This window comes from Panthera leo, chromosome C1 (assembly GCF_018350215.1).
Source record: "Panthera leo isolate Ple1 chromosome C1, P.leo_Ple1_pat1.1, whole genome shotgun sequence".
Lineage (NCBI taxonomy): Eukaryota > Metazoa > Chordata > Mammalia > Carnivora > Felidae > Panthera > Panthera leo.
The window spans coordinates 202,262,132-202,274,883 of record NC_056686.1 but is presented as its reverse complement, the minus strand read 5'-3'; the positions used below and the strand labels follow the sequence as shown (position 1 = coordinate 202,274,883).

The 12,752-nt window shown below is 58.3% G+C and overlaps 1 protein-coding gene across 4 annotated transcripts in view; it reads right to left on the bottom strand.

Moving 5' to 3' along the window:
* The window catches only part of SPEG (striated muscle enriched protein kinase), a 49,611-nt gene extending 45,214 nt beyond the window's left edge, over positions 1–4,397 (bottom strand). For all 4 annotated transcript variants that reach the window (XM_042950234.1, XM_042950235.1, XM_042950236.1 and 1 more), the window contains exons 1-5: positions 4,354–4,397; positions 3,260–3,302; positions 2,315–2,344; positions 1,639–1,728; positions 1,219–1,555 (exon numbers count right to left, since the gene is read on the bottom strand). In XM_042950234.1, the coding sequence (XP_042806168.1) occupies positions 1,219–1,555; positions 1,639–1,728; positions 2,315–2,344; positions 3,260–3,302; positions 4,354–4,386 (533 nt within the window). In that variant the 5' untranslated portion in view covers positions 4,387–4,397. The remainder of the gene's footprint in view (positions 1–1,218; positions 1,556–1,638; positions 1,729–2,314; positions 2,345–3,259; positions 3,303–4,353) is intronic.
* Between the last annotated feature and the right edge of the window lie 8,355 nt (positions 4,398–12,752).

Here is a 12,752-nt window from a genome sequence, read left to right as displayed (position 1 = left end):
TGAGCTCCAGGCCAGCCTCTGTACCACAGACACCGCTAAGGAAATGGGTTCCTCTGAAGTTGCCATAGCAACTCCAGGCTTAGGCTGAGGCCTGGCAAAGGAAGGCAGGGAAGGAAAAAGCGAGTCCAGGGCCCAGGAGTGCCTGGTTAATGCCAACCAGATAAAGCAAGGGAGCCTCCCCTGCCCCAGACCTCTCCCCTGCCTACTGCTAGCCATTCCAACCACCTTCAAAACAGCCTCCCTCCACCAGGCTCCTTCATCCTCCTCCATGATGGTCCCTCCCCCACACACTCATACCCATCACAAGTTAGGCCCCTCTCAGCTCCCCAAATGTCCCCCAATACCTCTACCATCAGCCACTCCCCTCTTCTACTATAGCACTCCCTCCTCTATCTGCCAGCCCCAAATCTCTAAAAATGGCTCCAATGCCTCACTCCAAACACCTCCGCTCCTTGCCACCCCCTGCCACGACAACCTTCATCCCTCCCACGCCCCCCCCCCCCCACAGGCATTTCCCACCAGGTCATCACATGCTCCTAGCCTCCATCACTCAGCCCTCTACCTCCACCCCAGCCCCCTGACTCCATCCCTCCCTGCCCACCCCTGCCTCCCACACACCCCACATCCTCCTGCCTTCCCGGGCCCCTGGCCCCATCTACTCCCTGACCACCTCACTCTCTTCTCTCTCCCGGCTGCGCTCTTGCTCCCTTGCTCTCCTGCTCTCTCGGGAGCTGCCTTGCAGAAAGGTTCCGTTCCTCCCAGAAAAAGGCCCACATGGGAACAGGAATGTGCAGAGAGAAGAAAAGGCAGCAGCTGCTGAGACAGCAGGCACGGAGGGGGCCCTGGGGGGGGGGGGGAATCTGGGGGACAACTGGAGCCTGAATGGGCGAGGTGAGAGAGGGCCCCTGGGAAAGTGGAGATCTTGGAGGGGACGAGGAAGGGACAGAGGGGTCCACGAGACCATGGCGATGGCAGGGGGAAGCCAGGGCCGGTGGGAACAGGAGGCTGTGGGTGGTGACGGCACAGGAGGGAGACGGAAAGTGTGGGAGGACAGAGTAGGTAGCTGGGGCCAGGGTGGAAGCAGGGGCGGTGGAGAAGTGCACAGAGGGATGGATGGTGCAGGGGAGGTGGGGATGAAGGCTGACGGGGTGGTGAGGGGCAGTGCAGGACAGCATGGTGAGGTGGAACAGTGCAGGCCTGGGTGAGGCCATTACTTACACGTGAATCGAGAGCGCCCGTCCTCTGTATAGACTGAATGCGCTGCCATACAGGTCACTGGCCACCGAAAGGCTATCCTCTGACCCCCAGCTTGCGCCCACCAGATTAGCTCGAGACGCCCGTACCAGCGGCTCCACCCCCAGGTGCCGTGGCCCGGCCCCGGTTGCCTGTGCTTGCCTTGGGCTGCCCGGGAGGCGGCGGGTGCCACCCCTGCTGCCCGCTTCCTGCTCCAAGACCGTCTGCCCGCTGCCCCACCAGCTCACTTGCTCCTCTGAGGTGCCTGTCACGGAGGTCGGGGGTGTGTCCAGGGAGGTGCCCACCAGGGTGTCGGAGCCCCCTAGAGAAAGGAGCACGGTGAAGCCCGGGCACCTCTTGTAGGAAGCCCGCCTGCCTGCTCTTAGAGCAGCCCAGATAGCTCACCCGTGGGGGTGCTGAAGTCCCCGTCATCCCGAAGCTCCAGGCGCTGGGTCCCCTGCACATCGCTGATGTCATCCTCGCCCGTCTCCGAGTCTGGAGAAGAAGGGGTCTGTGTGGGCAGGGCCCTCCTCCCTCTGACTCCAACTCTTCCCTGTGTCTCCTCCCGCCTCCCCCCCACCCAGCAGGCTCCATCTTACCACCAGCACGGCTTCCACACCTATCTTCTCCCCTCTTTTGCTCCCCCATGTCCCCCTGCCCTTCCCGGGCTGCTCAGGCCAGTCCCGTGGCTTCACCTCTGCTCCCCTGGCTACTCACCCCTGCCTCCCGGGTAGTGCTCTCAAAGCCACCTACCATCCCCCCTCCCAGCCACTTAATGGATTACCAGGGTCTCAGCCCTCCCCCTCCTCCCTGGTCAGTGATAGCTTCGGTTCCTGTGCAGCCCCCAAATAACAAGATCCTAGGTTCCAAGGCTCTAAAGTGTGGGTTCCAATACTCCAGGAACAAAGGGGAGTCACCTCAGAGTCGTACTGTCAGGGCACTTGACCAACCGCAGGGCCAGCCTGTCCTCCACCCCAAGCCAGCCGGAACACATCAGGGTGCAGCTGAGGCAGGGTGAGGAGAGGCCAGGACCGGGCAGGGAGAGGGGAGTGGAGGGCTAGGGCAGGAGCCAGTTTCCTACCGTAACTTTGCTTTCTGCAGGAGCGGAAAACTTCGCTTCCATAGGAGCAGCAGGAGAGAGACATGGACAGACTGTTATCAGAGCGTTTGTGGTGCAGGGCGTGGTGGGTAGGCAGGACAGAGGGGGCATGAGGGTACCCAGTGCCCAGAAATGCCCTGTGGGGATGGGGGAGGGGGAGGGAGGCACCTGGAATGGGCAAAGCATCTCTCATCCTGACTGCCTACAGGCTCCCACTGTGCCCAGCTGGGGAGCACACCTGTTTAGACTGGTTATTCCAACTACCCCAGCAAGTCTGTACCCTTGGCACTCTCACTGGTGCTGCCACTGGCCACGCACACACATGTACACACATACATCTGCTTGTGTTGAGCCCAGTCACAGACCCAGGCCCCCCATTAGGGGTTAGGCCCACCCTCCTTAAAATACTTGCGCTGTGCTTTGACCCTTCCTTGCAAACCAATCTCCCCACCTGTCCTGCATCATGATGTGACAGCTACCCTCTTCCTGATCCCTCTCTTCTACTTCTGAGTGGTCCTCAACAATGCCCAGTGGTTAGGTGAGAAGCAAAGTTTCCTGGGCATATTTTTAACTTTCCCAGGTTCTATCAGGTTCTGTGCCTCAGTTTCTCTATGAGTGCTATGACAAGCAGCAGCCACGTGCTGGTTGTCAAAGCATGGCAGTGAGCTCATCACCACTCGGCCCCACAGATGGAGAACCCTGAGCCCAGGCCCATGTTGGGGTGTGCTAGTGAGTCCCCCCCCCTCCCCCGCCATTGTTAGGTTCTCTCTCAGAGGGTACGGGGCACCTCCTTGAGTGGGTATGGATGTGTACTGGGGGATCCCACATCTCATGGGCTGTCTTCCGGGCCTGGGTGCCTCATGAAGGGACATGGACCAAGAAAAGGAGTGGGCATGGGCTAGAGCAAGGAGCCCATGGTCCACGCACCATGGGTGAGTCGGCCAAAGGCCCGGCGGGAGTGGCCGGTTTTCTGAAAGAGAAAAGCCAGAATGAATTGTTGAGGGGAAGGCTCACTCCTGATGTCCCTTACTTCCCATCGAAACCTCTATATTAAACAGAAACTCGTTCCAGGGGCTGGGGTGGGGCGGGGGGGTTAATGCACAGAGACGTAGGGCAGCCAGCTTCCCCAGTAGGGAATGTTTCCACTCTTCCCTGCCTTTCAGCCCTCCCAGCAGGAGCTCCAGGCTGGCTACCCAGCTTGGCTCTGGGGAGGAGCAGAGGAGGAAGGAGAGAGAGGACAGCAAAGCTGTGGGTCAAATGCTGGGACTCTGACAGAGGCTCACAGGACTGGAGACCTGAGCGACACCCCCCGAGATAGAAGCTAGGGGATAAAATAGGAAGCTGACTGACGTGAAGGAATAGAGGGGGGGTGGGGGGTGGGGTGCTTGGATGACTGGGAGATGGAGGGTCGAGGGCACAGATTCCTGCTTGGGGGGGGGGGGGGTAGGTGGGTGAGGACAGATACCTGAAATAGGTGTCAAGCGGGCGGGGAGGGTGATGGGGGAGCAGAAGGCAAGGTCCCCCAAGGGCCGGAGCCTCACGAATGCAGGAAGGAGGCCCGGGTACGCGGAGGACAGGGCAGGGCTTAGGGAATTTATTGCGCTCGGCGCGGATCCCTGTGCGTTGCTTCCAGGAGCTCGGGAAGATGGAAGGCTCCAGAGTGGGGGGGCTGGGGAAAGCCGGGGCGGGGGGCCGGGGTTGGACCGAGGCGAGAGGGGACGGGGTGGCAAAGAAGCCAGTGGGTGCTCCACGCCGAACTGCGGCGGGGGCCTTCCCGGGGGGTCGCGGGGATTGCGGGCAACTGGGGGTCTGCCCTTCGGCACGGGGAGGGGCCGGCGCGCGCGGCACGCAGTCTGGGGAGCCCCCCACAGCGCGCCCGGCCGCGGCCCTGGGCCGCTGGGTGGGGCGGGCGCGGCCCCGGCGCCCCCTCCCCCGGGGCCCGGCCGCGGTGACCCGCCCTCCCTTGGGGCGCCCAGCCCTGCCCGCCCCCTCCCGGCGCCGCCCGCCCCCGGAGCCCTCACCTGGAAACGCTTCTTCACCCACAGCTTCTTCATGGCGGGGGAGGGGGCCGCGCCGGCGGCCGGGCGAGGAGGGGACGGGCGGGGGCGGGGCGGAGTCGGAGGCGGGGCCGGGGGCGAGCGGGGGAGCGGGCGGGAGCCGGCGCCGGTGGCGGAAGGAGCCGCGGGGCCGCTGGAGCCCGGGCGGGGGGAAGGCGGCGGCGGCAGCCGCGGCGGCGGCGGCGGCGGCGTCCAGAGCCCGCCCCTCCCCCGCCAGCCTGCACCCCACCTGGCGCCCCTTCCCAGGCCTGCTCCCCTGCGACCTCCGGGGCGGCGCTCACCTGCCTCCGGTCACCCCCGCCCCGCACCTGCCTCCCGGGCCCTGGGCACATGGGGAAACTGAGGCACAGAATGGGGTGCAGTGGCCCCTATGAGAGTTCGGGCCACCCTCTCATTGGCAGCCCGACGCGGTCTCCACGCCACCCCCACTCGCGTCCCGCGGGGCCGCTCTGGAAGGTCAGCCGCATCTCGACTCGCTCACTCCACAAACATGCGCACACTCCACTGTGCCAGGCAGTACCGAACTCGTCACCGCGGGAACACGCCGCAGGGCCACAGAGCCGGGCGGGGGCGTCTAGGTCACACACGGGGTAAAAGTCCTGGTGGGTGGGGGCTCCGTGCTGCCATGGACCGAGACTAAAAACCCTCTGGCTCCTCAGGAGAGCCAGAGAGGGCCCTAGAGTTTCTTGATGGTAGGTACTCTGTCCCTACCCCAGTGGCGCATACACACACACACACACACACACACACACACACACACACCAGCTAAGGTGCCCAGAGATACTATTATTCACAAATAGGACCCATTTTCTCATTCATAGGTGAGTGTACTCCCAGACTTCCTTTGTCCCTCTCCCATTCAGAACCACACACACTCTGCCTACACAAAACTCAACCCTTCCTTCCCCCCACCCAGCAATCATTATAACTAAGTTTCTTAAGCATTTACTAAGTGCCAGGCACTTTATAAATGTTACCTCATTGACAACAACCCCTTATGGACATTTAACAGGCTCCATTTAACTGACAAGTGACTAAGGCTCAGAGAAGTCCTATCATTTAGCCAAAGCCATACAGGTTCTGTGTCACCCTGTCCTCTAGATCCAAATCCCCACCCCAGCATACACAAGTAGTGCCATTCCTGGTTTCTGAGCTGTGACTACAAAGTCATCTTCATTAACAATTACTGCATGCTTAGTATGTACTGAGCATTGTGCTAAGCACTTTTACATGAATCAATTCATTTAAGCTTACAATTAGAGGCAGGACTGAGGCAGAGAGAGGTTATTTGCCCAAGGTCACACAGCCAATCACTGGGGGAGCCAGGATTCTAACCCAAGCACTGTGACCGAGTTATTGACCACTATGCAATAGAGCCTCACATGCTAATAAGTCAGTATGTTCCCTAACTTTGTTTCTTTAAAACAGGGGTCCAAGATAAATACGCAGCCAACTGATGAGTTTTGTTTAGCCTGCACTCTATTTTAGGTGGGGCATGGACCTTCAAGTTCAGCCCCTGACGACAATACCTCTCTGTTATCAATTTCTACTGGGCTTCTGAAGTTATTTGAATTTATGGACCTTTTTCTTTTTAAGTTTAAAGTCATGTCTTGTACATTCTGGGTGCACACAGGTGGTCCTGTTTCCCAGAACCCCAAAGGCAAATGTCGCATGTACAGGTATGTGCATGGGGATGTACATTCAGAGCATACACGTGTGCGTCCATATCGGTTCCAGTCAGAGGACCCTGGACACCCACAGGCGCTTTCCCTGCCCACCCCCAAACACACCCACTCACAGATGGGGAAGCTGAGTGAGGAGAGGGGGTAACTTGAGCCCCTGTTCCCCAGGAGAATCCGAGGGGCTGGCACATTCCATAGCAAAAATAACCAATGGGCAGCGGGCGTGAGTGACGGGACAGCTGGGCCGAGGACAGGCCTGTGGGATTCTGTGTTCCTGTTCTGGGTCTGCACTGCTCACCCCCACAGGGCTGGCCTGCGATAGGCTTGCAGGGTGGGCCACCCCCAGCTGGCCCTAGATTGCCCCATTTTCCCCTCCATGGCTGGACAGGTGTGCCCCTTTGTCATTTCCCCAAACCCAGACTTCCAGTTCCCACACTGCTAGCATTTCCCCTTCCAAAGAAAGCCCAACTCATCATGCCATGCCCGATCTCTCACACGGACCCTCCTCAGAGCCAGATGCACCCACTCCCCTCCTCCTTGCCTCTTCTCTTTCCTTCCTGGAAGGTCCAGTTTCCCCCTTCCCTCCTTTTGCTTACCCTGCTCTGCATTTCGGACATACCATAATATTTTTACTTATTTATTGTGTTGATTGCATATTGTCTGTCTCCCCTCACTAGGATGTAATCTCTAGGACAGGAACTTGGGGGTTTCCCCTCCTCTCATGTAGCCCAAGCACCTGAAACAGTGCCTGGCCCACAGTAGACACTCGATAAAATGAGAGGGGAGGGCAGAGCTGGGGATGGCGGGGATAGGGATGGTAAATCTTCCTGGAACAGCTCATTCACTGAGCCCTCCTCCCTCCTCTGTCCAGACCCAGACCCTTTCCTAAGAAATAGCTGGAGAAATGGTCATTTCAAGTTCCACTCAGGATCTTCCCAGGAGAGCCTTCCCTGGCTTCAGGAAAGTTCTCCTGCATGGGCTTTGGCTCTTTTGGGGCTTCTCTGCTCCTGTCTCTCTTTTATCCCAGGGCTCCTCACTGCTGCCACTCTGGCTGATGAGGCCTGGGCATGAATGGATGGCGACACTCTCCCCACCCGTTCCCAACTCCATACTAGTCTCCTCCTGGCTTTTCATCCAGACACTCCGAATTCCTGGTGAAAAAGAGAACTGCAGAATATTCCTCAACACAGGTTCTGGTGTATTCCCACCTTTTCCTTGCTGAACAAGCCCTCTCTCCCTGTCTCTAACCTCTCCTCTCCATGCTCTCAAATCCCCAGCATGGCCCACTCCTCTCTGTTGACCTTTGGCCCTTATGATTGAAACCAGAGTTCCAGACTCCAGCTACACAACACGCAACTAACAGGGTAAGCACTGTCAGCTTGCCCCTTCTCTCGGCTGTGCCTTGTCCTCCTTACCCCTTGCCCTTTAAGCCTCCACCTCCAACCACACATGTCCCAAGCTTTGAGGGTGGTGCTTGTTCTGGTCACTTGATTTGCACATCGCTCCACAACCCAGTCATGAAAGAGAATGCCCCCGCCTATCTTGGACCAGCTACGGGCCAGAAGATGGCTTTGGGGATATGGTTGGGAGAAGGATGGTTAATGATGATAGATCCTTGCCTTTAGTCTTCCCATGCTTCTCTTCCTGAGGACAGGCAACGTGGACCTGAACCCAAAGACCTGGCTTTCAGATCTGGCTCTGACACCTCTTTTAGGCATGTGACCTTGAGTCAATTCCCTCTTGGAACGCCAGTTTTCTTGTATGTGTAACCATCACAACAGTAATCTAGGCTTAGAAGATTAAATAATGGAATGATAGAGGGTTCTGTACACATGCTAAGGATTCTACAGGTAGCCTACATGTCTGCCGTGTTCACTATTCCTAGTCTTTCCTCATTTCTACACCCCAAATCCCACTCTCTTGTGTCCCATCCTCCAAACTCTCCAGCCTGTGGCCCACTTGTCTTCTTAAGGCCTCAGTCTCCCCAAGCCATGCCAATATGCCTCCATCCTTAAGCTAACATCTCAGGAGGAGTGCCAGGAGCCTTAGCATCACCCTGTCTTCCGGAGCCAGACAGCAATCCCAGCCAGGAAACTGCCTCCTTCTTCTGCAGCCAGGTCCTGGCTTGGCTTCCTCGAGAACCCTGAAGTCCTCCTGCTGTCGATCCCCACCAAGAAAAGTTTTCCATGAGTAAGTCTGAGCAATGCTGAGCTGCTGGCCCAGCTGCCTCTGACCAAGACCTGTAACTGCAGGGACTGGCAGTGGGGGCGGGGGGCGGGTGTGGGGTGGCGGGGACTGGGCAATAGGAGGAGGAGGAAGCCAGACTCATGCAGTCAGTCCCCCACCACCACCAAGCAAAGCCCTGCCCTCCCCCAAATCATGTGAAAGGGGCGTAGTAGTTAAGCACCTAGTTCTTTGCGGTGAATCAGATCCCCCCCCAAAATCCAGCTGAGCCACCTTCTATCTGTATAAGAAATGACATTTAATCCTCTCCACCAGCTCCCCCAGGATTGCTATGGGACTTCAATTATATATCAACAGATATGATAATGTGTCATCTGCCACGCAGTACTGTGGAGCTCGTCATAACATTACAGATTACTACCAAGAATTATTACCTACTGATAATAATTATAAGACTGGTCTTGGGGTAGGGGCGCCTGGGTGGCTCAGTAGGTTGAGGGTCTGACTCTTGATTTCGGCCCAGGTCACGATCTCAGGGTTGTGAGGTCGAGCCCTGCATGGAGCTCCGTGCTGAGCAGGGAGCTGGCTTAAGATTCTCTCTCTCTCCCTCTGCCTCTCTCTCATAAACAAACAAACAAACAAACAAACAAACAAATAAATAATAAGACTGGTCTTGGGGTAGAGATTTTGCCCGTAGGAAAAAGCTCTCAAATGTGACTTATGACTTGCTGCAGCCCACTCCTCTTTCTGTTTTAACATAACTGCCAAAAGGCCCCAAGTCCAGTCCCCGGGGCACCTAGGGTCCTTTCCTACCCCACGCCTCTGTTCCACCAGCGCAGCCTGGAGACCATCCTCCTGGCCTCTATCTAGATACGCCCCGCCAGCATTCAGCCCTGCCAACCATGCTACCCAGTTTACAGAGGGACTGAGGAAACACATCTTGCAGGAGGGCTCTAGCACCCTGTCATTCTCCCCACTTTGAGGAACCAGAGCAGGCTAGAAGGCTCTCCTCTGAAAGAGAAGGTCTGGGCTACTCCCCATACAATGGACAGCTGCCCTCCCTCCCTTTCTCTTTCTCTCTCCCACCTCCAGAACTCCTTGAGTAGTAAAAAAGCCCCCAAGGTGGAAACCAGGAGGAATGGGCTCTTAATTCTGGGGTGGCCATAACTAGCAATATTTTTCTGGCAGATCTTTCTCCACTCTGGACTGCAGTGTCCTCACCTACAAAAGGAAGTATTTGGAGCTACGGTTCTCTGTGGTCATTTCAACTTGAAACAAATATGGCACTCCTCAGTGCTTTCTTTCCCCTCCCTAAAATCTCTCTCCCCCAGACTGTATCCTCACCAACCTATCTATCATGCACTTCGGTTTATGTTCTGTTTTCGGTCCCCTTTGCCCCAAGGGGACCAGATCCCCAAGGACTCCGATCCTCCCCCAGTTCAGAGCACTACCAGGATGGGTCTTCTTCCCCGACTCCTGCGCCTGGCCAAGTACAAGGCTAATCAAGAGAAGCCAGCCTTGACCCTCTCCGTCCCAGGCTTGGCCACAGGAAGTCCGAGGAACCAGTTGTTGAAGACTGTGGGGGTGAGCAGGGTGGCACGCAGGAGAGAGGGGGGATGCTGACAGAGGGAGGTTGAGCCCCTGCTCCATCTTCCGACACGCTGTAACTCAGAGTCAGCTACCGAGGTCCCCCATCCTTGTGCCTCCTCCTTGTGTCTACCCAAGGGTGCACCCCTACACAACACCACCCAGCTGGAATGAGAATTCCCTGTTGAAGACGCCTGGGACACACTCAGTGATCAGTGATCCCCACGCTCTTTGCCATCTCCCCAACTCCAGCCTACTTCCCCAGGATTCTGGTTCTGTCTGCAGAGAAGAACTGGCTGGCTTAGGGGCTGAGAAAGTTAAGGAAACCCAGACACTGACCCCGGGAGAGTCCGCCCTGGCCTGGCCCCCACACCAGCCCCAGCAGGACCCTGAGGACCAGGCCCAATCTCGGTCCCCTCCCTTCTGCCTCAGATCGACATCTGTCCCTTCACACACGAGCCTGGCACTCTACCCCCACATGGGCAGGGGCCCAAGCACAGGCCTGAGCATCCTCTTTCCACGCCCTCTGAACCCCAGGTAGACATACATGGCCGATTGTCTTTCCATCCCAATTCCACAAACCCCTATCCCTCAACTGCTTGTGCCACCAGACCCCTCCACGGCCCGCATAGGTACACACGCACATGCACGTGCACACCCTTGCACGTGGATTCTCAAGCACCCTCCTCCCTGCACACCGGGGAGCCCCCAGACCTAGCTTCACTCTCTGATGCTCTGCACTCTGTTCATAATTGTCTACCCACTGGCTTCTTCTAACTAGCCTGGTGCCCATTACACCAACCCTCCCCAGCAACGGACTGTGAGGAGCTCTGACCCATCCCTTCGCATCGCAGTGGGACCTGGGGAGCCCGCCCCTCTTTCAGACATGTGCACACCTGTCAGGGGTCCCAAGTCTAAGTTATCTGAGCTGATGAAGAGGATTTTTCCCCAGGAGGACTCTCTTTACTGGAAACTAGGAGGGCTTTCACTATGGAAGTCCCAGAGAGGCCTGAGTGGGGCTCAGGTTTTGCTTACCAAATGCTGACCCTTGACCTCTGACCTTCCTGTGGGGGAAGCCTCTCTACTCTGACACCCCTTTCCCCCCAGCACACACTTTCCTCTTATGGGCACTTCTGGGTCAGCGCAGCTAAGAAGCCCGAGCACCTGGGAAGAGACCTGGATGCACCAGGACCTCCCCACGTGGCCTGGCAGTCCTTGTCCGGCTCCGAGCACCCCTCCCCACCGGGCACCCCCGCCTCCCCATTACCTCCGACCTCCAGCACCGTGAGGACAGCCTCACAGGAGGCCTGGCCCCGCTCGTTCTGGGCCCTGCAGCTGTACACGCCGGCGTCCTGCGCCCCGCAGCTCCGCAGCCACAGGCAGCTGGGCTCAGGGGCCTGTGGGGGCAGGGGCTGCCCGTCCCGGAACCAGCTGAGGCTGGGCTGGGGCGTCCCGCTCACCGCCACCCGCAGCCGCACGTCGCTGCCCGCCAACACCGCCGCGTCCTTCAGGGGCCGCAGGAAGACGGGCGCCCCGGCCGCCGCCCCTCCGCCGGCCCCCACCTTGGCTCGCTTCGGGGGCACCCCGGGGCTGGGGGGTGCCCTCATGCCCGCGTCCCCGCCTCGCGTGCCCCGGGCTTTCTGCATGGCCTCTGCGAGCTGGGCTGGGGGAAACGCTGGAACCGGACGGCCACGGGGGGCACCCGGGGGATGGTGCCCTGGGAGACGAGTCCTGGGGGGCCGGCGCCCTGCCTTCCTGCCGCCCGCCCGCCTTCGGCCTGTGTTACCCAGAAGGTCACCAGGGCGGCCGGCCGGTTGCGCCTCGGGGGCTATTTTTAGGCCCCCCGGCTCGGGTTGCGAGGGAGCAGTGGAGGGAGGGGGCAGCAGAGGAGGGGACTTGGACTCCAGACTGCCCCTTCCCTCTCTCCAGGAGCCCCTATCTCCAACACCGGCTTAAATGGGGGCCCTGAGGACTGGTTCCAGGCCCCATCCCCCATGGTGCACCGCCCCCGGCCCACTCAGGAGTCTGGAGTCGGATTACCCCTGGGCTCATCACATTGCCCTTCCTTCCACCCTCCCCTGGTGCTGCTGATTCCCAGCTGGGGGAGAGGGAGAGGAGGTCCTGGATGACATGTCTAAGAGACAGATGGGGAAGCAGGCCACAGCGGAGGTGAGTAGACAGCCAGGAAGAAGGACCAGTGGCCTCCCCCAGCCTCCATGCCACCCTGGTGAACAGTAAGCCCAGGAACAGGGAGTCAGTGGATTCAGGCTCCCAGCTGGTCCTGCCCTAACTTGCGGGGTGGTAATGAAGCTCTCTCAACCCCCAAGTCCTCATCTGTTAAAAATGGGTAGTTGAATAGGGGTTGCAACAGGCAGAGAAGGGTGGAAGGACGTTCCAGGTAGAGGGAACAGCATGACCTAAATCAGAGCAAGCTGAAAGTAGATGACATGTTCTAAGAGGAGTTTGGAGACATTGAACTGCAGTGGGGTGGGGTGAGTGGAGGTTTTGCTTGCAAGGTCTGTATCCTGATGGCAGTGGGGCGCTGCTACAGGGAGTTACACAGCAGGATAACATGGTCAGAGCTGTGTTTTAGAAGGATCCCTCTTGGCAGCCATGGTGCTCAGGGTGAGTCGGAGTTGATGGGAGAGCTGGAGGTCAGTTACAGCGTGGTTCTCAAAGTATGGCACCTGTTGAAAGTACAGACTCTCAGTCCCCACCCCCAGAGACCAAGGTGCATCGGGGGTGCTGGGAGGGTCCAGGAATCTGCACATTTAACAAGTGGCCCAGGTGACTCAGATGCATCTAAGGGTTGCACTTTGACAAACATCAAGATGGGACATTACTGGTCTTAAAAGTTCAAGTGAGACTTATGCAACAGAACAGTTCATACACTGACTGGTGGTAGCCACA